The 26,871-nt window shown below is 34.7% G+C and overlaps 2 protein-coding genes and 1 long non-coding RNA gene across 18 annotated transcripts; 1 reads left to right on the top strand and 2 right to left on the bottom strand.

Moving 5' to 3' along the window:
• Positions 1–2,372: 2,372 nt before the first annotated feature.
• On the bottom strand, positions 2,373–6,250 carry LOC18432329 (Tetratricopeptide repeat (TPR)-like superfamily protein). The gene has a single exon (XM_011624426.3). It carries the CDS (start codon positions 5,802–5,804, stop codon positions 2,994–2,996), a length of 2,811 nt encoding a protein of 936 aa, XP_011622728.2. The 5' UTR covers positions 5,805–6,250; the 3' UTR covers positions 2,373–2,993.
• A 3,010-nt stretch (positions 6,251–9,260) lies between these two features.
• GLY1 (NAD-dependent glycerol-3-phosphate dehydrogenase family protein) lies at positions 9,261–18,343 on the top strand. 16 transcript variants are annotated; one of them, XR_016060831.1, is made up of 9 exons: positions 9,261–9,631; positions 12,072–12,208; positions 13,556–13,661; positions 13,955–14,156; positions 14,386–14,473; positions 14,951–15,087; positions 15,785–15,934; positions 16,043–16,192; positions 18,012–18,343. XR_016060831.1 is itself a non-coding variant. In XM_011624425.3 (9 exons), the coding sequence occupies exons 1-9, from the start codon at positions 9,308–9,310 to the stop codon at positions 18,024–18,026; spliced, it is 1,320 nt and encodes a 439-aa protein (XP_011622727.1). In that variant the 5' UTR covers positions 9,263–9,307; the 3' UTR covers positions 18,027–18,343. The 16 variants fall into 16 exon arrangements, 6 of the variants coding, with proteins under 6 accessions (XP_020521830.1, XP_088730078.1, XP_088730079.1 ...); XR_016060830.1 differs by having other exon boundaries at positions 9,262–9,631; positions 14,940–15,087; positions 16,068–16,192; XR_002280645.2 differs by having other exon boundaries at positions 9,262–9,631; positions 14,940–15,087; positions 16,032–16,192.
• A 230-nt stretch (positions 18,344–18,573) lies between these two features.
• LOC148781122 (uncharacterized) lies at positions 18,574–19,563 on the bottom strand. Its single transcript, XR_016060839.1, has 2 exons — positions 19,408–19,563; positions 18,574–19,310 (listed from the first exon to the last, which is right to left on the bottom strand). It is a non-coding gene; the product is annotated as an uncharacterized LOC148781122 (long non-coding RNA).
• Positions 19,564–26,871: the final 7,308 nt, after the last annotated feature.

The raw sequence follows: 26,871 nt of genomic DNA, 5'->3' as shown, positions 1-26,871 counted from the left end.
ATCTGGATGTCTGTAACAGAATGGGCCATAATGATGATACGGTGTCGACAATCGACTATAGGGGACACACAATATCATTCCTGCAGTGTCGCAAACTGCTGCCATGGGCAACGAATCCGGTACAGTGGAATGGTAATTAAAGTGTGGGTGATATATTTATGGGAAAAGTTTATATAGAGCCGATGCTCTAAACAATCAAATTAGAGCCTACCTCGACATTAACATGCACAGACATTAGAAAAAAATGGATTTCAAGTTTTGGAAATATTGTATTTTGTAAAGCATTTTTTCACCATCAATGTTCAAGATTTTCAAGTTTTCATAGATCTCTCGATCTACACTGTTTTTTAAGCTTTAAATTTTATAAATAAAGATGAAAATAAAACCACATTTCTCGACCTTATTTGAAGGTAGGCTCTAATTTGATTGTTTAGAGCCTAGGCTCTATACAAACCACACCCTATATTTATTTGGGAAAAGTTTATATAGAGCCTAGGTTCAACAATCAAATTAGAGCCTAGCTCAAAAATTTCACTAAAAGATGTGGTTTTGATGCCCAAATATCCTCAAATTGATCATTGACATCAAGATGCATGGACTTGAGAAAAAAATGGATTTCGAGTTTTTGAAATAGTATATCTTGTAACGTATTTTTGGACCGTCAATTTTTAAGTTATTTAAGTTTTCATAGATTTGCTCGATCTACACTATTTTTGAAGCTTTAAATTTTATAATTAAAGATGAAAATATATTTTAAGGCTAGTCAAAGACTTTCAGTATTGAAACTACATTTTTCGACACTATTTGAAGGTGGGCTATAATTTGATTATTTAGAGCCTCGGCTCTATACAAACCATATCCTATATATATGGGTGAGGTTTCTAAAAGGTTGCAACCTTAAACAATCCAATTAAGGCACACCTCCAAATATTATCATAGCATGTAATTTTGTTGTAAAAAAATATTAGGATTATCTTAAAATCTATTTTCATATCTAATTAGAAAATTTTAAACTTCAAAAATGGTTAAAATCAAGTAGATCTATAGACATATGAAAATCTTTAAAATGGACAGTCTAGATATGTGCTGCATGATACACTATTTTTGAGACTCCAAAACTTTTTTCTTTTATATTTAAACATCTTAATGTTGAGATGTTCAATTGGAGGGTCTTTCAATATTAAAACTTATATAAACTTTTCCCTATATATATATATATATATATATATATATATATATATATATATATATATATATATATAGAGGAAAATGATCATGTGAGCCAATGGGCTCACAAGTAAAAATGAGCCCAACGGTCTATATTGAATCTGAGCCGATTTGACGATCACGGATGCCCGCCCGATTGTGTTTGAATTTTTTGATTTTTTCTACAGATCCAAATCACTTAAAATTTTAAGTGTGTGTTCATAAAAAATACGTGAAACTTTGAAAAATATCAAAAACATATTTTACATGAAAAACATTGACCAAAATAACCCCGTAAAGTTTCGGGGCTATTTTGGTCATTTATATATATATATTTTATTAGGTGCGGCTTGATGAGAAGAATACACACCTAATATTTAAAGTCAATTGGATTTGTAAAAAAAAAAAATTAAAATTCAAACACTACTAGACATCCGTGATTGTCAGATTGGCCCATATTCAATCTAGGCCGTTAGGCTCATTTTTTCTTGTGAGCCTACTAGCTCACAGGATTATTTTCCATATATATATATATTAGAGGAAATGTGAACATTAGGCATACGTTAAAAAGATTTAAAAAATAATTTTGAAGATAAATTGATCAAAATATTCCTGCATATTTTAAAGGTCTTTCTGTGTCTACATTATATAGATGCTTGAAAGGTGCACAAGCACCTTCCCAATTTTTATGATTAAAAAGTTAAAGAAAATGTATGGTCAAGATTATTTGTAACATTTAATTTTTATGTTTTCAAAATTCATATCAATTTGAATTTTTGCACTTCCACAACCTTTTATGAGAAGCACCTAAAAGCATATTAAAATTAAGTTATAAAAAATAAATTGACCAAAATAACTTTGATGTTTGAAAAGTATTTTGGTCTATTATTTTTTATAAATTATGTTTTTATGAACTTTGTAGGTGTGCCTAAGTGGCACAGACTCGTTCAAAATCCCACGGCAATTAACTAGTAGAGAACTAATTAAAATTAAAATATTTTAAATCGTGATCATCTATACTTTTCCCTTCTAATCTGAATGTTGGAAAGGTGCATTTACACCCTTTAAGGGTCCGCATGATGTACATGCCATACTATCCCATTCAAAAACTATAAATTATATTTGCAGATGATAAAATGATAACTTATTATTAACGAGCAGCAAAGGAAAAAAGAAAGGCCCATGGGCACATTATCTCTTGCTTGAAAAAATGTTATTTACACAATCTTTTCTTTTCTATTTATGTTCTTCAACATAATCTCCTCCTCTCTTTCTCTCTCTCTCAACAACTCGGATCGAGTTCTTTGTACAATGGGGCAGTGAGTCTATGAGTTGCTGCTGTAGTCTTCTTCACCATAATCTCTCGCTCTCTCTCAAAAAAATGGAGCAGTGAATCTATGAATTGCTCTTGTAGTCTTTTGTTTTTTGAATCTGAAATTGCTCGTGTAGTCTTCTTCACCATAATCTGCCTCTGTCTCCAAAAGACGGTTTTGAGTTGTTCATACAATGGTGCAGTGAGTCTACGAAATGCTGCCATTGTCTTCACCACTCACTCTCTCTCTCTCTCTCTCTCTCTCTTCTGGATATAAGGGAGCAGTGAGTTTATGAATTGATGTTACAGTCATTATCATTGAGTCAAAGCCTTTTTCTAACTAATGAGGATCAACTATATGAATTATGGTTCGCTAATTGATATTGCAGTCCTATTCACCAATTACCCCTCTCCCTCTCTTTCTCTCTCTCATTCAATGAGTTGGGCTCTAGCATTCTTTACTTATCTCTCTCTCTCATGCAACCAGAGGGACATATCCTTCCTCTTCCATATGCTTCACCAGCCCCACCAATGTACCATAAACCTCAAGAATCTCAGGATGATACGTATCCATGGAAACAAACACATTCATCCTACTCTTCGCTTCGATCCAACTGCACCCTGCTCTCTTCCTCAAACCTTTCTCCCTCATCACGCCTCTAAGCCCCGCCACTTTGTCTCTCATTCCGGCCTCTGCATAAATATTCATCAACTGAACATAGTGGTTAGTTCGATTTGGCTCCATTTCTATCAAATGCTTTCCAGCTAATTCTCCCAGCCTTAAATTGTGAAAAACTCTACACGAACCAAGCAAAGATGCCCAAACACTTGAATCAGGCTCGACAGGCATGCTCTCTATGAACTCATAGGCTTCTTCCAGTTGCCCCGCCCTTGATAAAAGGTCGACTATGCATGCATAATGCTCCATTTTTGGGATGGTTCCGTAATTTCTGCTCATGATTTGGAAAAGTTCGAGACCTTTCTTGACTAGGCCACCATGGCTACAAGCTGAGATCAAAGCCAAGAAAGTGACCCCATCTGGTTTCAATTTGAATCTCTTCATCTCTTCAAAGAGCTCTAGGGCTTCGTTGCATTTTCCGTGTGATCCACAGCCAGAAATCATGGCGTTCCAAGCCATCAAAACGCCTTGTGGTGTTCTGTCGGATGATCCTCTCTCGTTTTGGCAGACATGGATTTCGCCATAGGTTTCTCTGTCTCTTTGAATTGTTTCACTGAGTACCTCTCTCCCTGTTTCACGAGTCTCTTCGAACATGTTTCTCTCTCTTATCTCTCTTTCTGATGTTCTTTCCAGTAGTTCTCTGTCTTCTTGATTCATGTCATCAAACACTTTTCTCTCTCTGCAAGGCATTTTATTAAACACAGTTCTTCCTGCTCTTAAGCTCCCACATTTGATATACATGTCAATTAAAATCCCATGAAAACCGAATTCTGGACAAAACCCATGTCTAATTATGTAACCATGGATGCTTTTCCCATGTTTTAGAGTTGCTAAGCGTGCAGTTGCAGAAATAAGAGTTGCTATAGTTATATAGTCAGGCTCTAAACCCTGTTGAACCATAATCATAAACAGCTCAATCGATCTTTCAGGCAAAGAATTCTGGTAAAATCCACATATTATTGCATTCCAAGTTGCCAGGTTCGTATATTTCATGTCAGAAAACCAAATTCCAGCAAGCTCAGGCAATCCACATTTAGCATACATGTCTATAATAGCGGTTCCGACAAATATATCAGAACTGAATCCACTTTTCATTATATAACCATGCATTTGGGTACCCAATGCTAGAGCCTCTAGACTTGCGCAACTTGATAAAATTATCGTTAAAATAGCAGAGTCAGGCTTTAGTCCTGATAACTCCATCTCCATCATCAAATTTAGAGCTCTAGAAACTTTCATTTCTTTGCAAAAGCCAGCGATCATGGCACCCCAAGCTGTTAAATCCTTTGAGTGAATTGTGTTGAAAATTGCCATGGCTTCCTCTAACTTTCCATGATTGGAATACATAGTTAGCAGAGCAGTTCTCACCCCTAAATGTGTCTGTACTGGTTTCTTTGCCAATTCACCATGAATCACTCTCCCGAGCTCTGAGAAACCCATTAAATTACAGGCTGATAATGCATTACATATACTAAAACAATCTGATTTTGCCCCACTAAATTTCATCAGTTTGTACAACTCCAAAGCCTTTTTGCCAAGATTATTATAAATACAAGAAGAAATCATGGAGTTCCATGAACCCAATTCTTTTAGAGGAGTTTCATTGAAAACCAGCCATGAATTCTCGATCTGACAGAATTTTCCATACATGTTTATGAGAGAGGAAGAGACGTAAGAATCGGAGCAAAGACCATGCTTTATAGCATAGCAGTGAAGAACTGAACCAAAGGTTGAGTCCTCGCCATTAGAGCATGCCGTCAAGACACTCGAAAAAGCCTCTGAACCAGGTTTTATTTTCTCTCTCATCATCAACTTGAACATCTCTAAGCTCTCACCCATCCCCTCATTTTGTGCTAAACCTCCAATTATAGTATTCCATGACACAAAATTTCTCTCAGGCATTTCATGAAACACATTTGTTGCAGAATTTAAATCACCAAAACTGAAGTAAAAACCCATTAAATTAGTCCCCAAAAATGGGTCACCCAACATTGAGTTTCTAATGATAAACCCATGGATTTGCTTCCCCAAATGCAAACCAGTAGAGTGATCACAGGGTCCAATATTTGTAGAGAGAGAGGACCCATGAGAATGAGGTTTAGAGAGCGAAAATCCACCAAGAAGTATAGAGAGAGAAAACCCATCTGGTCTTATGCCCAAAGATTGCATTTCCCTGAAAAAACCTGCACCTTCTTCTGCAAACCCCTGCTGAAAATACCCATCAATCATGGCATTATATATGGCCATGTCTCTGTGAGAGGTGTTATTGAAAACAATGAGAGCTTCATCTAAACACCCACATTTGGAATACATATTGATTAGAGAGCTTGCAATAAAAGGATCTGATTCCAATTTTAATTGGAGAATTTCATGGTGAATTTTTTCGCCCGAGTTAAGGTCAAAAGTGGCGGTGCAAGCTTTGAGAAGGCCTGGAAATATGAACTTGTCTGTTTTTTGGCCGGAATTTGAGATTCCGAAGAGAAATGATTCTATGGCCTCTTTGTAAAGACCATTGTAGAGAGAGGTTTTGATTTTGGACGTTAAGGTTACTGGGTTTGAGGCAGAGAGAGAAGAAACTGAGCGGAAGAGAGAAAATTGGGAAGTCATGTAACTGAAGCTTCACATAGAGATGGAAATTAAGCATGTTAACAGTGGAAACGGTTTGTGGGTCACTCTGGAAATGCAAAAACTCTCTCTTCGTTCCTCTCTTTAAATGGAAGCTATACCAGCTCTGTCTCTCAACCACCTCTCGCTCTCTCTCACCGGAATGGCAGCGAGTCAGGTCAGGTTCGGGGCCGGCCAACCCAGTATGATTTGCTCCAATGTTGTCTGATTCGCTTGGGGTCTTCTTCGATTCGATTCGGCGAGAAAATGAAACAATAAATCGGTGGGCGCCTAGGCATACGGCGCCGGCCTACGGGTGTCTTGAGGAAGGCTGACACAGTGTTTTGTGGGCACCGCGGTGGGTGCCTAGGCACACGGCGTCGCGGGGCCTACCGATGACACGAGCTGGGTAAACCCATGCAGTATGGGTGGTGGCCATCGAGTTGAGCGTCTACGCAAACGGCATCGTGGGGAAAGACTTTTATTTTTTTTTAATTTAATTACATTATATTTTTATATATTTATTTAAAAAAAATTTAATATAAAAAACTTATATATGGTTAAAAATATTCCAAAGCCTTTCTTGATAAACCCAGAGTTTTAAAAATATTTTTATTTAGGTATTTCTTTTTTTGACCGAAGCAACCCAAAGCCTCGACCAAAGTAGATCCGAATTTGACCGAAGCAGCTCAATACAGCCTAAATCTAACCGAAGCTGCAACACCATGCTTATTATTGCTTCAATTTATACCTAAAATCCGAAGGCTCCGACCGAAGTGAAGCGAATTTGATAACATTGATCTGATCATGTTTAACTTGGACCTAGACACACCAAGACCCAGGTTTGGGCCAAGTCATTTGGACTTGAATCCGAGCTCATAGGGCCAAGTTAAGTCCAATCTAGAAATAAAAAACAAAATATCATTTCATAATGGGTGCGGTTTGTATAGAGCCGAGGCTCTAAACAATCATGGTAGAGCCCACATTCAAATAGTATCGAGAAATGTGGTTTGGATATTGGAAATCTTTGTGATAGCATTAAAATATATTTTCATATTTAATTATAAAATTTAAAGATTTAAAAGTAATGTAGATCGAGTAGATAAAATCTTTAAAATTGACGGTCCAAAATACATTACAAAATGCTATTTTCAAAACTGGCAATTTATTTTTTTCTCATGTCAATGCATATTGATGTCGAGATGATCAATTTGAGGATATTTAAGCATCAAAACATCCTCTTTTAGTGAATTTTTTGAGATGCACTCTAATTTGATTGTCTAGAGCCTCGGCTCTATATAAATCTTTTCCAATATATGCTATATTTTATGTTTATATATACAGGGTTGGTCGACCTCAAAGTGGCTCCTATTGACCTCATAAGGTCCAAGACAGACCCAGGCTAGTTAAGGTTTACCCATTGGGTCAAGAGGACGGTCGGCAGGTCGGCCAAACGGGGATGCCACCCCTACTCTCTCTCTCTTTAAGTTTTAAATAGAAAAAATTGTCTCATGCGGGCTGGACCGTATGACTACATATGTGGTCCAAAAAGTATAAAGCATCAATTTTAAAAATGGATGCAAGTACGTGTACTATGGAAAAACAATGGACCAAATGTTTTCTTATTAAAATTATTATTTATAATTTTAAAAATTTACTTATTTTTCATATTCATGATCTTCATGTTAGAGGTTACGTGTCATTAAAAACTAAGCCCAAAAACCTATCTCAAAAATAAATTTATTAATGGGCCCGTATTTCTACATATGCGAACTTGGCCGCATAGAAACCGGTTCCTTAAAAAGTTCCAAGCAAACCTCATCCCGCTTCCATTTTAGGCAATGTAGAACGCGAACAGAGGAATCCATAATTTCGAAGAATATCTTGAAAATATCCACAGCGTGTTATATTTGTCAATGTGAAAGTGAATTCGTAATTTTCACTTGATGGTCCATGTCCGAATTGGAACTATTTGCACTAATTCAATGCAGTCTGTGTCCAAATTACATCAAATTTTTATGAGATTCAATTTGCATAGGATTTTGCTAGAATTTTAACCTGAAAATAAAGGGTAGGCGATCTCCGGATCAAAATACATCTAACTTTTCAATAATTTTATTGTTCATGGATTTTCAACAATTTCAACTCATGGTCATATGCATTTTGATGAGTATTTTGAAATGAAATAAAAAAATATGGATAAAATATTAGTAGTTGATATCTTATTGCTTTTCAATAATTTGATTGTTCATGGATTTTCAACTATTCCAACTCATGATCATATGCATTTTAATGAGTATTTTGAAATGAAATAAAAAAATATAGATAAAATAATAGTAATTGCTATCTCATGGGTATTTAGATAAATTTCCTTCATCTTGAGCATGGTTAAACTTTTGAGTTGGGATCCGGGAGATTCTGAGCTGAAAGACTGAGTCGAGTATTCCCTATTTTTCTAATTTTAAATATTTTTATAAAACATTCCGTAATCCAACTCGGATTCACCCAAGTCAGGTAGGGAGCCTTGGGCTTGACCACTTGGATGAATTCGAGCTCCACTTTTAAACAACCTGAATTAGATAGCTATTAAGTGAAATGTGTCTCTGCTCCTGCTGCGGGAGCAGACTATCCCTTTGGTTCAAGACTAAGCATTGAACTCAAAATCCAAATTTTTAAAATAGTTATACAATAATCATTGAGTATCTTCCAAATTTCAATAAAAAAAAATCTAATGAGTACATATTTAAACTGGGGCAAGCTTTCTATGCTCTTCCTACTGCATAGAAGTTCTATCTTCTTTCTACCATCCAGCCGTCCATTTTTTATCAAGAGAGCTACTCACCGTTTGATCTTAGATCCGATGTCTCAAAATATTTTATTTTTAGTTTTTTTTAATACAAATTGTATGAATATGAAATTTGGTACGTGCCATCTTTTCATTAGGGTGCATCTATAAAAAATATTAAAAATAATTTTTCGATAAAATATAATGACCAAAATACGTCTTCAAATTTTCAAAGGTATTTTGATCATTTTATTTTATTGAAAATATTTTTTTATATTTTTTTGTTAGGGCGAGTTTAATAGAGGTCTAAAATTTGGTGTCAAAACAGTTTATAGAAAAGAATTAAAAATAAAATAATGTAGAGATGTGAAATTGTGATTTTGGCAATCTGAGCCCTCCATTCAGAATGAACGGTTGGATAAGAAAGAAGATAGAACTTCTATGCTGCTAGGGAAGCATAGAAACCTTTCCCTTTAAACTGAGGGAGGAAATGCACAGTTTGCTCCCGCGAGTGTAGTTTACTTAGCTGCAGGGAAATTCTACTGGTAGCAAAAAGCCCAATAACGATGGGTCCAAACGGAAGCGGCGGTATTTTTTTCAAGGTAAGGGTAATATTGATATTTTAGTATAGAAGAAGGGGAATAGGCAATATCTATATATATTGGGCTCCTCAACTGAAATAACAGTCTCGCTCTCTCCTGCTAAGAGTGAGAAGAAGAGCATGGCCGCTAATTTGGACACACCTCTAATCCTTCACCTTCTCCATCCAAATCCTAATCCTAACCCTAACCCTAACCCTAGATTTTACACAGAAAGAAACTTCTTGCTAAGCCCTATACCAGAGCCATGGCCCAGTTGCAGAGCAAACCCTAATTCTGTTCCAGCAGAAACCCTAGGCACCGACGCATCAGATGAAGTGCCAGCTACGTGGAAGGATCGAAGGAAGACAGTGAAAGTCGCTTGGGAGAAGCTTGTGCGGTGGTCTAGGTCATGGAGGACTATAAATGCTAGGGCAAAGATGGATGTGCTTGAGCGAACCAGAAAGGTTCAGAATCTATGCATTTTTTTTCTTTCTTGAATTTTGGAATTGTTTTATTGATAAGTAGGAAATAATGGTTATTATTATTTTTTTTTAAAAAATGGCTTTTATATAATGAAGATGGATAATCCATGACTATTAATTATTTAATATTTTGATGATGATCAAATTTTGATTTCCGTTGAGTGATTTCTGGTTTTTCTTTGTAGTCTAGATCTCTTGATAAACTCAATGAATGATGTTATGTAATATTTTATGAATTAAGATACTTCTTGTGAATTTTCCCCCTTTTTGGTAAAATATAATGACATTTTGTTGTTTTTGGAGGTGATAGAGAATAAATGCTTATTTTTTGTTCGATTTTCTGAGATGATCAAATTGTGCTTGTGTTGAAGTTTTCCTTATTATTGTTTGTAGTAGCAATTATATGCAACAGATTCGATTAATCTTATTATATGAACAAGTTGATTTGATGACAATATCTTTGGAATACTTCAACAATTACAAGCAAGCAAATTGAATTTTTATGATGTTTGGCCTGATGGAGAATCCTTTCTTTTTTCCCTCAATATTATGACAATTTGTACTGTATGTTGAATGTTTTCAAGTTATCATATTTAGTTGCAATTATAAGCAGCAGCTTCCATTAAACTCTATGCTCTCCTGATAAGTAGAGATATAGTATCTTTATAAGCTTTAAAAATTTTGAGAAACAAATTACACATTCTCAATGTCATCTATTACAATGGTAAAATGAAGTATGGTATGTGTATGTTGGGCTTGTTGATTATATAAACTGGTTTTATAGTTTGAAACTTGGTTGTTTCTATGTTCTCAGCTAGTGATATTGTAGGGATTTTGTTGGAAGACTCTAAAAGTTTTGAGAAATAAATTACACATTCTCAATGTCATCTATTACAATGGTAAAATGAAGTCTGGTAAGTATATGTTGGCTTGTTGATTACATAAATTGGTTTTATAGTTTGAAACTTGGCTGTTTCTAAGTTCTCTGTTAGTGATATTGTAGGGATTTTGATGGAAGATGTATAATTTATGGATTTTTTTTTGCTAAGCTGAGAAACCTTGGCAATTATATTAAAGGTGAATAAAAACCAATTTAGCACTGCTTGATGGGCTGATTTTTTGGATGAGCCTATGTATTCCGTAAAATTTGAAGTATTGTCATTGATTGGTTATTTGGGTGATTAGTTATTGAGGGATAGGGGATACAGGTCGATTTATGTGGAGAATTAGATATAGAAGTGTTGGTTGTTTGAATCTTATCTTCAGAATGAGAGTTCCTCAATAATTGGCTAATTAACTAACTTTACCATCAAGTATGAACAATGTTTTCTCATTGACCAATTAATGGTAAATGAGAGTTTTTCCATGGGTTACTCGGGAGTATAATTTGGTTTATTGTCATCTCATCATTTTTGGAAATTTGGGAATATTTGAACATATCATGCCCTCAGGCTTTTTTGAACTTCCAAGGCTTATCATATTTCTGGAGTTTTTATATGTTAGTTTCTAATTGCCCCCAGAAATTACATTTATTTATTTGTTTACGAAGTGATCAAATTTGGTATTGATAGTTTAACTCTTCAATTTTGTGTGTATTTTACTTTACCTATTTTAACGTCGTGCGTGCATGTGTTTATACATAATGAAATTCATGTCTAAGTGTGTTGCATAGGGTCTTTTGCTTCTTTTAATCTCTTATATTTACTTTGCTTCTTTGGTTGGTAGAAGAATATATGGATCTCGCTACAAAAAGAAAGCATATCAATATCATTTGACATGATTGTGAGAACGACAATATCACATAACTGGTCAAAATATTAAGAATTATAATATAGCATAGTGTAGTGTGATTGCCATAGAATGAGGTTGTCTGGTTGGACTTATATTCACATCCCATTATGGCAACTAATAAAGACCTATCTGTATATGTTATATGTATTTATAGAACTACTACATATGCATTTGTGGATGTACGTGTGTATTTCTATTGCATAATTTCAATAAAAAGTTTGGTTTCATGAGCTAACTATATCTTTATATAATGGACCCAGTTTCTATGCGGCGAAGCTCGCATATGTAGAAATGCGGGCTTATTAATAAATCTATTTTTGAGATGGATTTTTGCACGTAATTTTTATGGACTTGTAATCTCTAACATGGAGATACTTGTAATCTCTAACATGGAGGTCATGAATATGAAAAAATTAGTAAATTTTAAAAACTAAAAATAATAATTCTAGTAAGAAAACATTTGGACCGTTAGCTTCCACTGTTTTTAGATGGAACACCTACTTGCATCCATCTTTAAGATGGATGCTTTACACTTTTTGGACTGCATATGTAGTCATGCAGTCCAGCCCGCATGAAACAATTTTCCTTGTATAATAGCCTTTATCTTATGGCCTGTTCTGTGGGTCTCTAGGTTGCAGTCCTTGGCGGGGGATCTTTTGGCACCGCAATGGCAGCTTTACTTGCAGGGAATAAGGCTGATATGGAGGTTACTATGCTTGTTAGGGATGAACATGTCTGCCAATCAATCAATGAAGAAAATTGTAACTGGTAAGTTTGGAAACCATCCATATCATGACTTGATTTCTTTCTCTTTGTTTATTTTTCAAAGCATATATCTGTCAGAAAATGCATGTCAGTGATACTGAATAAAACATTTTATTTTTGGTTTTACCCACATATTGTGTATAAATATACTTGGTTTCACTCTTAATGGTAGTGAATGTGCTGATTGCTGAAGATTCTTTTTTTTTTTTTTTGTGAATCACTAAGTCTGTTCAAGCATTTTCCTTTTCTCTATAACTTCTTGTTAAACAAGTCAGATATAACCCAGGACATTCACTATTGATTGTGTAAATGAAATTTTAAAATGGCTACAACTAAGTCACAGCACTTGGCCATAATGTTCAACCATGCATCATCATTGATTCTTGGATCAATTTGAACTTTCACTGATAAATTGAGCTCATGTATTTCTAAGTAAGAACTCGATTCAGAATCAAGGGTTTTCAGAATATCTCTTTGATTGGAAATGTTTGATAACATGGTTTCTAGATCCAGTAATCGCTCGTGGTTCCTAAACTTCAGCATTATTACCAAAGACGAGTTTCTTTTGTATTCTAGAAATGAAAATGTTGTCATATCATGTAGTTAATATTTAGAGCACAAGTTATATTACCTATTACAAATATAAAAAAGAAGAAGAAAAGAAAAATAAAATAAAGCGTGCATATTTTATTTTATTTTTTTAAATATGTTCATTTTGTCTTGAAGAATGGAGTATACAAAAAAATGGGGCAACCACTCTCACGGGTGAAGATAAAGAGTGCATAGATATGGTGTTAATCCTGTGAAGAGTTTCAGAATAAAACATTAAAGTGACACTGTGCTCAAACTCTTTTACATAATTTTGCATTATTGTTTGAGGCATGTGTGACGGTCTGCCAGCTACTTTTCAGGTTTTTGTCTGGCTGAAAAATCACATAACCAGTTGAAGTAGAAGATCATGGATGGATGTTCCACAAACAGTAATCCATTTTTAAGTAATTTACTAAATAAGAATAACTTAGTTATCTGAATGATGGGTAAAGTTAAAATGGGACACTCCCAAGCACTCAAGTTGGCCTTGATACTTTTCAAGGTAGGGTTCCAATTGTTGGACTCTCTTTCTACATGCTAAAAGAAAATCACTTAAGTAGAGCTGGTTCACTTAGTGATTCCGCCTGGTACATCCACATTTCTTTGAGTACTTCAAATTGGCTGCTTCTAGCTTTGACATTTGACCTCTAGATTAACTGCTTCTATTGACATCTGTTAGATGTTTGCTTTATAGGAGTTCTCTTGTTATCATGGATGTCTGATATGGATGGTACCCATTTACTGCTTTTTTTGTCCCAGCAACCACTTACCAGATTACAAGCTACCTGGAAATATTAGAGCTACACTAGATGCAAAAGATGCTTTGCAGGGATCTGATTTTTGCATACATGCGGTTCCTGTGCAGGTAATTTCCTCATCTCATTAGCATTTAGGTATGTGATTTTCTTTACTTGTTGCTTTTCCATAGAAGCATATATCTCCAAAATGTTGATATAGATGTGTAAAACATCACCATTTTGATATTTAATATAAGTATGTGCCACCATTCGTTTTTTTTTTTTGGGGATAATCTCTGATGTTGTATTAGTAATCAAGAAAAAAATTTCTGATGACATGCTGCTATACATAAAATGGAGACTGCTGCAACTTTTTGTAAACTAGTGAATGGTTTTCCTGGTACTGATTACCTGTTTGCAGTTCAGTGCATCTTTTCTACGAGGGATTTCACGGCATGTTGATCCCAAAATGCCCTTCATATCACTGAGCAAGGGCTTAGAACTCAATACTTTAAGAATGATGTCCCAAATCATTCCACAAGAATTGGGAAACCCAAACCAGCCTCTTGTTGTGTTATCGGGCCCATCTTTTGCAGTAGAATTGATGAAGAAATTGCCTACAGGTCCCAATTCTTGAACTACTTTAATGGATTATTATTCAGTATACTGCACTACTATTATTTAGTAGACCGGCTACAATTTGATAAATAAAATGGATGCAGGTTGTTGTATGATGGTTTCTTACTTATTAGTGGGTCATGACTAAATCCAAGAAGAAGGTCCAACTTGTTCATGGGGTTCAAGGGTTGTTAAGAAAGTCCTTCTTATTATACTTGATTTGGGGTTCTGCAGCAATGGTGGCCGCATCAAAGGACAAGAGGTTGGCACTTGCTGCGCAGCAGCTATTTGCTTCTCAATACCTGAGGATCAGCACATCTAGGTAAGGAAATGCACCAATTTCACCAAATGAGGGCAGAATATCAACTGCATTAATGAAATGTAAACCAATACGTCACTGTGAAGGCTTGGTTGTCTGTTCCAATAATATATCATGATGTTATTGATTTAACAATAAAGACATATATAGCTTCATTCTCTTGATGTTCTCATCTAACTACTGTTGTTGGTTTTTTTTTATGTTTCATGAATTTCATTGGAAGAAAAATCACCTCCACAAAGTCCATGCAAACGCGCTCTATTTATACAATTTATTGTTATCCCTTAGATATCGTTGAATTGCTCGAGACCAATGATGGTCTCCATTTCTCTTCCGATATTTTTCTACATACTTTACAAACTGGTTTGGGTCCTTGCTTGGTGCTGGTCTGCCTTGATATGTGTTTCTATATTGAGGCACCTTGATCAAACTCAACTTTTGGTATAACTGCTGATCCTTCTTAGTCCAGTGATGTCACAGGGGTCGAAATTGCTGGTGCTCTAAAAAATGTGCTTGCAATAGCAGCAGGGATTGTGGAAGGGATGAATCTCGGAAATAATTGTATGGCAGCTCTTGTTGCACAAGGTTGTTCAGAGATACGATGGTTAGCAACCAAGGTATATGCCATGCCCTTTCGAAAATTGGATTTCTCTTTTTGGGATTACTATTATCAACCAGAACCAATTTTATGTGTGGAAGGAATGAATTGAAACCAAAGAAGCTCTCTGTAAAGCACATGATTTTCTTTGTGATAGCTTTAAAAAATAACTGAACCCAGTTTCGCCAGCTCCAAACGACTGGTTCTAGATGGTCATTTCATATAGGTATAAAGTGCGGAAGATGTTTGGGCCAGATTGTTTCTGAGTTTATTCTAAGTGCTGATGCATAAGAACAAAAATATTTGCAATGGACATGGGTCGTAATTTATGTCCTCTATCCAAATTGATTGTTGTTTCCCTTCTTCAGATTCTATTCCATGCAAGGTCTGATGTAAACAATTTTTCCTTTTATGATCATGGCTAGTGCTTTGGTACAATTCATGGTTCCATTATAGTCATTATATGCACACTCGTTGTGTTGAGCACAAAGACAAGATTGTTTAAGAATGTTTACCATATAACCTGATCCTAATTTATCTCTTCTATCTAAATAGATGAAAGTTTTTCCAATAAAAAAGAACCTATTGAAGTTTTTCTTGCTCAGTTTCTTCTCCAACCAGGGCTGGTGTAAACAATTGTTCATTTACCAGATACTAAAACAATGATTTGGATATAAATTTCATGATCAAGTAGATCTACTTACTGTGACATGCAGATGGGTGCGAAGCCAACAACACTCACAGGTTTATCAGGAACTGGAGACATAATGCTCACCTGTTTTGTTAGCCTTTCAAGAAACAGAACAGTTGGGGTTCGTCTTGGATCAGGAGAGAAACTTGATATGATTTTAAGTTCCATGAACCAGGCATCTCTCTCTCTCTCTCTCTCTCTCTCTCTCTCTCTCTCTCTCTCTCTCTCTCTCTCTCTCTCTAGTTGACTGGCATTTTTCTTACATGAACCAGCTCTCTTATAGGTTGCTGAAGGTGTATCAACTGCAGGCGCTGTTATTGCCTTGGCACAAAAATACAATGTAAAGATGCCAGTTTTGACGGCTGTGGCTCGGATCGTGGACAATGAATTGACTCCAAAGAAAGCTGTTATGGAACTGATGAACCTGCCTCAGGTTTGTTTGAATTCTTTTTTCACATCAATACCCTCTTTTTTCTTGGCTTCCTTGTTCTTATTGATTCGTTGGAAACAAATATTTGAGAGTGCTGATTCCTTTTTTTGCGTTGCTGGTATACTTGACTACTTGTTACCAAATTTTCATCTAAGTGATTCTATGTACATTGTATGTTAGCAAAAAGTACATATACCCTCCTTTCTGTAATTATAATCTCAATAATTCCTTAGTTGCATGGAAAGCCCATAGACCCCTTTCAAGTTAAAAAGAGAGGATGTTTAATCCCCTTCATACCTCTTTCATATTCCAAATGAGAATATTTATCTTCTTCTTTTTTACTAATGACCCGTCATCGGAATCCTAGAAAAGATCTGCTCTCCCTCTCTCTTGTCATCACCCCTAATTTCCATCATCTCTCTCATGAGCCTCGCAAGTAGGTTAAACATAGCATCCCAAATTTTATTTGGATGATGAGGTAATTAGTGAATAGAAAAAAGATAAATATTTGTAATTTGGAAAATGAAATAGGTAGAGAAAGAGTTGGATGTTTTTCTCTTTTAACTTGGAGGGATCCATGGGCTGCGTCTTTTCCTTATATGTTTCTGGTACAATTGGTAGCTTCACGCTGCACTATATTTATAGGATACCGTACATGTTACTGTTTTGATACACAATAATGCCTATACACCAAGGGAAAGTATTTTGTAATAAAGCCGCATGTAAAATTTCACTACAAAATGTAATTCCCGTGCTGGGGAACTTGTAAATCAATCATCCTGACTTTGGCAAAATGATCTCAAGCTCTAAAAATGGTGTATCTTATAACTTTTAGGGTTATCTATTTCAAGTATTAACGAATTTACTTAGCTTTCACCACTTTTGGAACTTTAAATGATGTTAGATTTGAAATCCGGTGGTTGAGGATGTGTCACTGTTTGAGCACAAAGTCCAAAATAAATTTTTTCTAATGTTGTGGCACACTTTTATATATTGGATTTCACATCCAATGGGCTAAAAGTGATTGCTTTTATATATTGGATTTCACATCCAATGGGCTAAAAGTGATTGTGACTTCCTTGTACCAAAATAAATGGTATTATAGTATACAATTGGGATTGTATGCTATGAGAAAATTTACTTTTGATACAAGGAGGTCACAATCATTTTTAGTTATTGGATCTGAAATCCAATAGGTTGAAATATCTTACAACAATCGAAAAGTTTTATTTTGGATTTTGTGCTCTATCAATAACATATCTTCAATGGTCAATAATGATTGTGACCTCCTAGAATCAAAAGCAAATGGGTTCATTGTATACATTTCTGTCCTTTCGCTGGCATATTTGAACTGATTGCATTGCATTTTCTAGTACTACTATTGCTTAAAAATGCTTTGAACTAGAGTTTTGATGGGATATCTTGCAAGGAGTGCTTGGTTGACAATTTATGAAATGGTGCATAGTATAGAGTTGTAATTATAAGGAAAAAAGGAAAGTGTTTGCATGTATGGTTCTTGAAAACCTCTAAATCGACAATCATGAATCTAAAAAACATATATTTTAAACTAAAAAATGGTTGATCTTGCACCATATTTTCTCCCTCCATTTCTAAATCTTTCCAAATCCATTGGATTTTCACCATTTTTGAAACTTCAAATCCTACGGGGTTGAAAATACATCTGCAAGCCATTACAAGAGCTTCCAACACCATAATTGCATCTTCCGGTGTGATTTCGAGGTGCAACTTTCCCAAATTTTGTACAGCCGCAACCCCGAGAAAAGGAAAAGAGGAGTTATATAAAGTTGTCATAATGTTGCAGATTGAGGAGGTGTAGGCGCCAAAGTAACAGCAAGTTTTGGGTATATACACAATTCAATCATCGTTGAGGTCTGTAAATCTTTCCGGCAAGCATGTGCACTGAAGGAGGAAAATCTTTATACCATCTAGAATTGCATTTCCAAAATGTTATTCAATTCAAATGAAAATAGAAACTGCACCGAGACTGTAAAATTTGGAACGGTTGGTCTTGTAGTAGAACATTGCAGAAATTGAAAATGTTCTCAAATGATATTGAAAATTGAGTGGTATGCAGAAGGAAAAGAGATTGCAGAAATTGCTGAAATCGAAAATGTTCTCAAATGATATTGAAAACTGAAGTGGTAATATGGGGTAAAGAGCTTCTCTCTCTCTCTCTCTCTCTCTCTCTCTCTCTCTGTGCGTGCAGAAATTGAAAATGTTCTCAAATGAAATTGAAAGCCGATGTGGTATGTGTAGAGTAAGATATTTCAAATTTGCCCCTGCCCAAAAAAAAAAATGATTGCAAATTTGTACTCATTGAAAATTGAAGTGGCATGGTAGAGGTAGAGGGTATAGAGTCAAAATTTGTAATGTCTCTCTCCCATATATGAAACAGTTTCAGAAATTGCACAACCCAATCATCTTCCACAAAAGTCCATGTGAAGCTGTAAGTTACATGAACAAAATCCTGGTTCATCACATGCTAAGGCCTTGTTCAGAGTAGGGGGAGAGGGATAACCCAAGCAAGTGAAACTCACTTTCTAAGGATCCATTAAAAAATTCATAACCAATGTATACATCTAATTTGACATACAACTTAAGAGAAAGAGACAGAGTCTCAATGGAAGTGACAATGGTGGTGGTGATGGTGGCGACATTCGTCGAGCCCAAAACACTGGAGAATGGGGTAGCAGGCCACAAATATGCACCTCCCTAACCCTCTAAAGAAATAAGAGATCATGAAACATGGGCAACAACAGGCCAGCAATGGGTCTTCATATGGGTTAGGGTTTCCATGGTGATGATGGTGGCCCATATTATGAACCAGTGCCAAATTTGGAAACAAAGCGGTCTCTTTCTGAATAATCAGCAATAAAATGGCAAAGAACCAGCTCCCAAAACTGGTAATAAAATGGCCACTACTCTCCAAATTTAGAAACAAAGGCTCAGCCCAAATCTAGGTAACCAAGACACAAGCCCCTTTATTGATTAGTTTCTAAAACAGGAAACCCAATTATTCCTTTGGGGACCTCTGTATCTTTCTCCTCAAACCAGTTTCAGGAACATCGACAGGAATTGAACCTGTGAACCCAATGAGGCCCTGAGAAATCAAACCAGAGACCCAAATGAACCGAAGCCTTCCAAAGACAGTAATAAAAACCAGAACTATAGAACCTTCCAAAAATAGCAAAAAAGACCTGAAACCAGAGCTCGTTCTCCACCAAAGAGCCTAGAGAAAACGAAAGGAGAGCGGATACAACTGTGGTGATAAATCAGTTATATTGTGCGAAAAGCTTCCAAAAGTAGTAGGCTTTTGCAGGCTGGAAAATAATCGCTATCAACGCGTCGAAGACGCGTGCGCTTCGTGTGTCGACGTTATGAATAAAATGGCAAATTCCAGTACGGCTCTATTTTAGGTAACCACTGCGGTAATATTTTTTTTCTTATGACTCTGCCCTTAAATAATATATATTCTACTTTCTTTCATGGAAGTAGTTTATATAACTTGTCTAACCTTATGCGCAAGGTGTATTTAAAATTTTATTTTAATGCAATAAAATATTCTAATTGATCATTTCGATTAAGTAGAGCTGAGGATTTACTTGGTTGGGATCTTAAACCTGAATTTTGAATCCTATCTCGATCTAAACAGGTGGATCCGATCTGGACAACAATGATTTCATGCAACCGTTGTATAATAATACGATGCAACAACTTTAAAAAACTATCTTATGGCCATTTGTTTTATATAAAATTTGAAATATACACTCTTTTCACTTCAAATGAACATTCACATAAAAATAAAAAATTGAAAACACAACTTAGAAAGTATTCTTTTAGTCCAAATAACATAGGTCGTTCATTTTGGTGAGATGTTTCGATCTAGGTCTTAGAATGATTTTTCCATTTTCAATTTTTTTGGATGGTTTTATTATCATTAGATGAAAAATGTTAAAAAAGAAAAAAATGATTTTGAGTTTGTAAAAGCTAAGATCTTGAAATTCACAAAATGAATGGTCTAGATTCGTTTTTGGAGGGGATTCATTTTGACCATATCTAGGGTTCAAATTAAATTCTTTTTTTGGGGGGGATTGATTATTTAGACGAAGATAGTGTGTGTGTAAAATTTGGGGTCATACAAATAGCACAAACATGGTTTTCTAGAAGTGTCGTTGCATTATACTATGATACAACCGTTGCATTGGATCATTGCTCTATATATATATATATATATATATATATATATATATATATATATATATATATATATATATATATATTGAGAAATGACACTATGAGACCCTCCTACACCCATATGAGTAGGACCCCAAAGGATCACCATTAAACTTTAACACAGATATTTAGAAAAGTTATGACATGGGTGTGAGACTTGGGTGGATGGGTCTTTTAGAGATCTGTCAAAATTTAATAGTGATCCTTGGGGTCTTACTCGGATGGGTGTGGGAGGGTCTTATAGTATCATTACTCATGTATATTATATAATATTTTTTATGTTATTTTATAGATATAAAATAATTTTTTTGGATCCAATCAGATCTGGATTGTGATCCTAATATCTTGGATCCGAATGTGGATCCCTTGTATACTTTTTGGATCCGGATCTGGACACGATCTTACTCATTCTCAACCCTACGACTAATCTTCTAATTGACCATTTCGACCTCGAGAGTATGGATATGAAAACTAATGATCCTAAAAGTAGTACATCCTCTATCATACTTATCTAGATCATTTATTTTCAAAAATTTTAAATGTTTATAGATATGTTTAATCCATATCATTTTTTGAGAGATTTCATAATTAGGAAATCGATTTTTAGATCATCGTAAGGTTTTTGACATTGAAACTGGCAGAAATGGTGCTTTACTTTGATTGTTTGATGTAGATCCCTTGCATAAACCACACATTTATTTTATTATACTGAGAAAGTTTGAGTTGTGACCAGGGTTTAACGGACTACCAAATCGACTCGGCCCCATTGGGGTTATTGGCTGAGTCCGAGCGAGTCAACTGGCACCTTGCCTCCATGTGAATAAACCCAAGAAAACGAAGTTTTAAGTCCTTTTTTCAGATTTTTGTATCAATAATTAATATGGTGCTACTTAACCTTCGTTGAATAACCCTTATTAACCCAATTAGTTCATTTGGATCAATTAGATATTTTGGCGAGGTTTTCTCATTAAAATATCGTGTTTCTTCAACCCAAAAAAACAAATTTATTGTTTTTCCAATTTCCCCCTCGATTATTGTTGAAATAACTTGAAATTTGTTTCAAATTAAACATATTTAAGCCCTCTATCAAACTTATAACAATTTATTAGATCAAGATCTAAAATAAGATAAGTCAGAGTTTTCAAATTTTAGTTCTTTCAAAGAATAGAAACAAAATCTTTGATTCCTCTCATTATTTCATCCAATTCCTTGAAATTTATCCCAAGATGTTCATATCACATTAAGACTGAACAAAATTACACAAAATGTTTTTTAAAAAAATCATAGGTATGGCATCTCTCCTTCAAAGAGATAACAAGTCATCATGTATCCTAAAATGCCAGAAAAATAACATAATATATCATATCACAGCCTCCCTCGTGTTCTCAAAATCTGATGCCCTCTCAAAGAACCCCGCAAGCTTTAGAAAGTCTCTATCCCTTAAATCGCTAATAAAAACAGCTCTCTAACTTTTAAATCACCAATAAATTACTGAAATTTTTTTTTAGGTAACTAAAAGTTGTAAGTCAGTAGGAATTTTTGGGCCCTTACTTTTTTTGGTGAGAATAGAATAAGAGAACAACTACTGATATAAAACTAACCTAGTGTAAAACCATCAACAAAATTAAGGAAGTCTAGTAGCTCATCTATGCCTAGCAAATAAATATGTTGTTCGCCTGGTGAAAATTCCGGGTGACATGAGAGGTGAGAAAATCAATTCTACGATTAATTAAATTAGGGTGGGCCCTAGACAGGCTCAGACCTAACCGGGCCCTAATAGGGCCAAATAACTCCTGGCCCAGCCTTGACCTTATTCAAGCAGGGGCCAAATAGCAAAAAAGAAAAATAAGAGAAAACTATGAAGAACAAAAGGGTCAGCCTAGTTAGCCCTAGCCGAGGCCCTTATTTTTTAGGGCTAGGCAATGCCACCCAGTCAATTGCCTAGGGGTGGCAATGGGTCGGTTCGGGTCCGGGACCCAAACAATGATATGGGACACGAACTTGTACCTGAATTCACCGGCCCCTATCATATCCGACCTGAAAATTAAAATATTTATGTATCTTAATTATATGGGCAATTGTTTCATACAACAGTTGTATAGTAATATGATACAACAATCTTCAAAAACTATGTTAGGGATATTTTTTAAATCCAATTTTTAAAATATACACTCTTTTCATTCTAATGAACAATCACAAAAAAAGATAAATTTGAAAACACAACCTAGAAAGTATTTTTTTAGCCCAATTAACATATGCTATCCATTTTGATGAGATGTTTAGATCTAGGCATTAGAGTGATCTTTTTTCTTTCCAAATTTTTTAGATTGTTTTACTATCACTAGATTAACAATATTAAAAAAGAAAAAATTGATTTTGAATTCATAAAGGCCTAGATCTTGAAATTCATCATATAGACGGTCTAGATTCATTGTTGGAGGGAACTCATTTTGACAATATATAAAGTGCAAATTAGTTCTTTTTTTAGATTGAATATTGAGATAAAGAGAGTGTATGTACAAATTTTTGGTCATAAAAATACCACAAACATGGTTTTCTAGAAGTGTAGTTGCATTAAACTATGATACAATTGTTGCATGAAATCACGGCCCTGATTATATTTAAATATATTTTATATATGAAAATTTTTTATAAGAGCCGAGGCTCTAATCAATGAAATTGAAGCCAACCTCAAAAATTTCACTATAAGATGTTGTTTTGATGCCCAAATATCCTCAAATTGATCATCTTTGACATCAAGATGCATGGACATGAGAAAAAAAAAAAAGATTTCAAGTTTTGGAAATAGTGTATTTTGTAACACATTTTTTTACCATCAATTTTCAAGTTTTCATAGATCTGTCGATCTACATTATTTTTGAAACTTTAAACATTATAAATAAAGATGAAAAATATATTTTAAGGCTATCACAAAGATTTCTAGTATTGAAACCATATTTCTCAACACTATTTGAAGTAGGCGCTAATTTGATTGTTTAGAGCCTAGACTCTATACAAACCGTACCTTTTATATATTGGGACTCGAAAAATATTACAAGACCAGCACCTGATCCGATCCGGATCCGGATTCGGACCTGAATAGTATTCAGATCCAAGATTGAAGTTCAATTTTTGGACCCAAACTCAATCTCAGATCGGGTCTAGGGGTCCCGAGTCTGGTCTAGGTCCAAGTCCATTGCCACCCCTACAGGTACCCCCTTAAATGAAATCATAAAGCATGAGTCGTGTGACAGATCATTGAACCAGTGTTTCATCGAGCTCGAAAAAAGATGGTAGGCTTTGAGGGAAATTCTGAGGGAGGGAGGAGTGCATACTGGGGATTGGATGACATTGGCTAGAGATGATGAATTTGGGAGAGAATTTTGAAGATTTTGAGTAAGTTTGAGGAAGTGGAGACAGATCTTTGGAAGGAGATGAGGATGAGAAAAACAAAATCAAAGAAGGAAAGAGAAGGGAGATAAACAGTTGATGCCGCAAACTTAGGATCCGTTTGGGTACCTGATGAATGAAGCATGTCCAAGGGACAGGTTTCTTCTGGAATTGGCACGTCCATGGGATAGTGGTCTATATTGTTTGGATGGAACCTAGCTTGGGTACCTGAAGAAGCCTGTCATGGGGATAGGCTACTCCTCGAATTGGCTTGTCCATGGGATAGCGTTTGTACTATTTGGATGGCACCAAGAAACATGGAATTGGCCTATCCATGTGATAGGGGTTTGTCCTATTTGGATGCCCCCTAGTAAGAAACATCAAATATGTGTGTCCATTGTTTGGATTGCCCAGAGGATATGAATCCCAAACTACATAATTACTATGGAAAAGATTTGTTTTTCTTAACTCTTGGGGATATGCATTTTGAGTCCTTTCACAGTTTTACGTGAGACTCTAGTTGTTGAAATCTTTATTTATACAAAATAAACAAATTAGATAAGTAAAAAATGTGGAGAATACAATTCCATGGGAGAGGCTAATCCTATCCGTTTTGTGTGAGCCAATGGTGGATAGCGGCCAAAAACCTGAAGGGACCACTCCGACGGAGTTCTCTCCAAGTACCCAAACGGGTCCTTACATTATATCAGAATGTACAAAAAGATTATTTATCTTTTGTACATGAAGGTTACAATCATTCTTATCTCTTAAGTTTCAAAATTGGTGGTTGTAAAAGAGCCATTGAAAAACATAATGTTCCAAAAAAATTTCTCGGACTTCGTGACTCACCCCAAGCCATCTAAATTGACATCTAATGAATGAAAGTGTTTGTGACATCCATATACAAAAGATAAATTGTCTCTTTGTAAACCGTCCCTATTTGAATCCCTGCTATTTATTTGAACTCTTGGACTCTTGCCGGTTAGATCAAGGGAATAAGAGCCATCAATGCATGAAAAAAAAGAGAAATTTACCCGTTTATACCATTGAAAATTTGTAATGATAAGAATTCTTCTTACTTTTTTTTATATTACACACTTATCCTTTTTGTATGTTATTTTTTATTCTAATTTTACCCCTGGTTCTTTATATTTAATATCCGAATAGAAACTTTGGAATTTTAATATCTATAACCATATTATTTTTTAAGTCGCTTCTACAAAAAAAGAAGAAAAAAAAAAACTTACATCTGACTTCGAATTTTCAACATCCAAAGTTGTATTGTAATTGAAATTTGCATGCAACTTTGAATATTCAAAATCCAAAGTGACTTGGGATTTCCAAAATCTAAAGTGAATTTTTTTTATTTTTAATTTAAAATATATGAGTGGTGGCTTTGGATTTTGAATCTTTGGAATAAAGGCAAATTTGGGGAAGAAAATAAAAGATGGGAAAAAAAAGGATACGTACATAATATACAAAACTTTTATTGTAATTATAAATTTCAAATGGGATATATGGGTAAATTTCTCAAGGAAAAATATAAAAATAGGGAAAAATGAAGTTAAATGTTTTCGGTTTGCATAGAGCCTAGGCTCTAAGCAATCAAAGTAAAGTGCATCTTCAAATAGTGTTGAAAATTTTGGTTTCAACACTGGAAATATTTTTGATAGCCTTAAAATATATTTTCATCTTTAATTATAAAATTCAAAGCTTAAAAAGTAATGTAGATCTAACAAATCAACGAAAACTTGAAAATATTGAAAATTGATGGTCCAAAAAAGCGCAACAAGATGCACTATTTTCAAAACTTAAAATATATTATTTTATCATGTCTATGCATCTTGATGTCGAGATGATCAATTTGAGCATCAAAACAACTTCTTCTAGTGAAATTTTTGAGGTGGGCTCTAATTTGATTGTTTAGAGCCTCGACTCTATATAAACTTTTTCCTTATTTTAATCATATGAATAAACCTTATATTATATACTAAACTCACTAATATTAATACAAAATATAATTTTAATAAACTTATGATGGTATTAAAATTATATTAAAAATATTTTTTTTTTAAATTCTTTGTTTTTTCAAATTCTTACTTGGCAGAAATTTTCGTCCCCTAAAATTTTAAATCCAAAATCCATCTCTAACATAGACTTTGGAGAGAGGACCTCATTTGAATAGGGTTGGGATTTGTGGAAGGTACCCACCATCTGCTATACAAGTAAGGTTGACCTCTAAATTTTGCTAGAAGATGCAGTTTTATGATGGTTTGAAATCGATGTTCAACCCTATAAAATTTAAAATTTAAAATTTCAAAAATAGTGTGTATTGAGCATATCATTACATACATAAAAATCTTATGATGGTTTGAAATCGATGTTCAACCCTATAAAATTTAAAATTTCAAAAATAGCATGTATTGGGCATATCATTACATACATAAAAATATTGAAAATAGACCGTCTAAATAAGTTGTGATAAGATGCCTCTCTTAGGACTTGAAAATCATTTTGCTTCGGAGAGAGGACCTCATTTGAATATGGGTGGGTTTTGTGTAAGGTGCCCACCTTCTACTCTACAAGTAAGGTAGACTTCTAAATTTTTGCTGGAAAATGCAATTTCTGATATAGAAAGCCTTATGATGGCTTGAATGATGTTCAACCCTATAAAATTTAAATTCTAAAAATAGTGTATATTAAGTAGACCTTTACACATAAGAAAATTTTGAAAATAGATCGTCTATATAACTTGTTACAAGATGCTTATGTTTAGAATTCGAAAACCCTTTTGCTTATATTCATACATCTTGAGATCGAGATGATAAATTGGAAGATTTTTCAGTTTTTTATTGGATTTTTGAGATGCACCTTACTTTTATAGCATGAGGCTGCAGCCTCATATAAACTTTAGATGCTTCATAGACAAGGAAAATTGTTTCATGCGGGCTGGACAACATTTCTACATATGCGGTCCAGAAAGTGTAAAGCATCCATCTTAAAGATAGATGCAAGTAGATGTTCCATTTAAAAACAAT

This window comes from Amborella trichopoda, chromosome 8 (genome assembly GCF_054954075.1).
Source record: "Amborella trichopoda isolate Santa Cruz 75 chromosome 8, AtrichopodaSantaCruz75HAP2 v2.0, whole genome shotgun sequence".
Classification (NCBI taxonomy): Eukaryota; Viridiplantae; Streptophyta; class Magnoliopsida; order Amborellales; family Amborellaceae; genus Amborella; species Amborella trichopoda.
The sequence above is the reverse complement of the archived record's forward strand: the minus strand, read 5'-3'. Positions and strand labels throughout refer to the sequence as shown.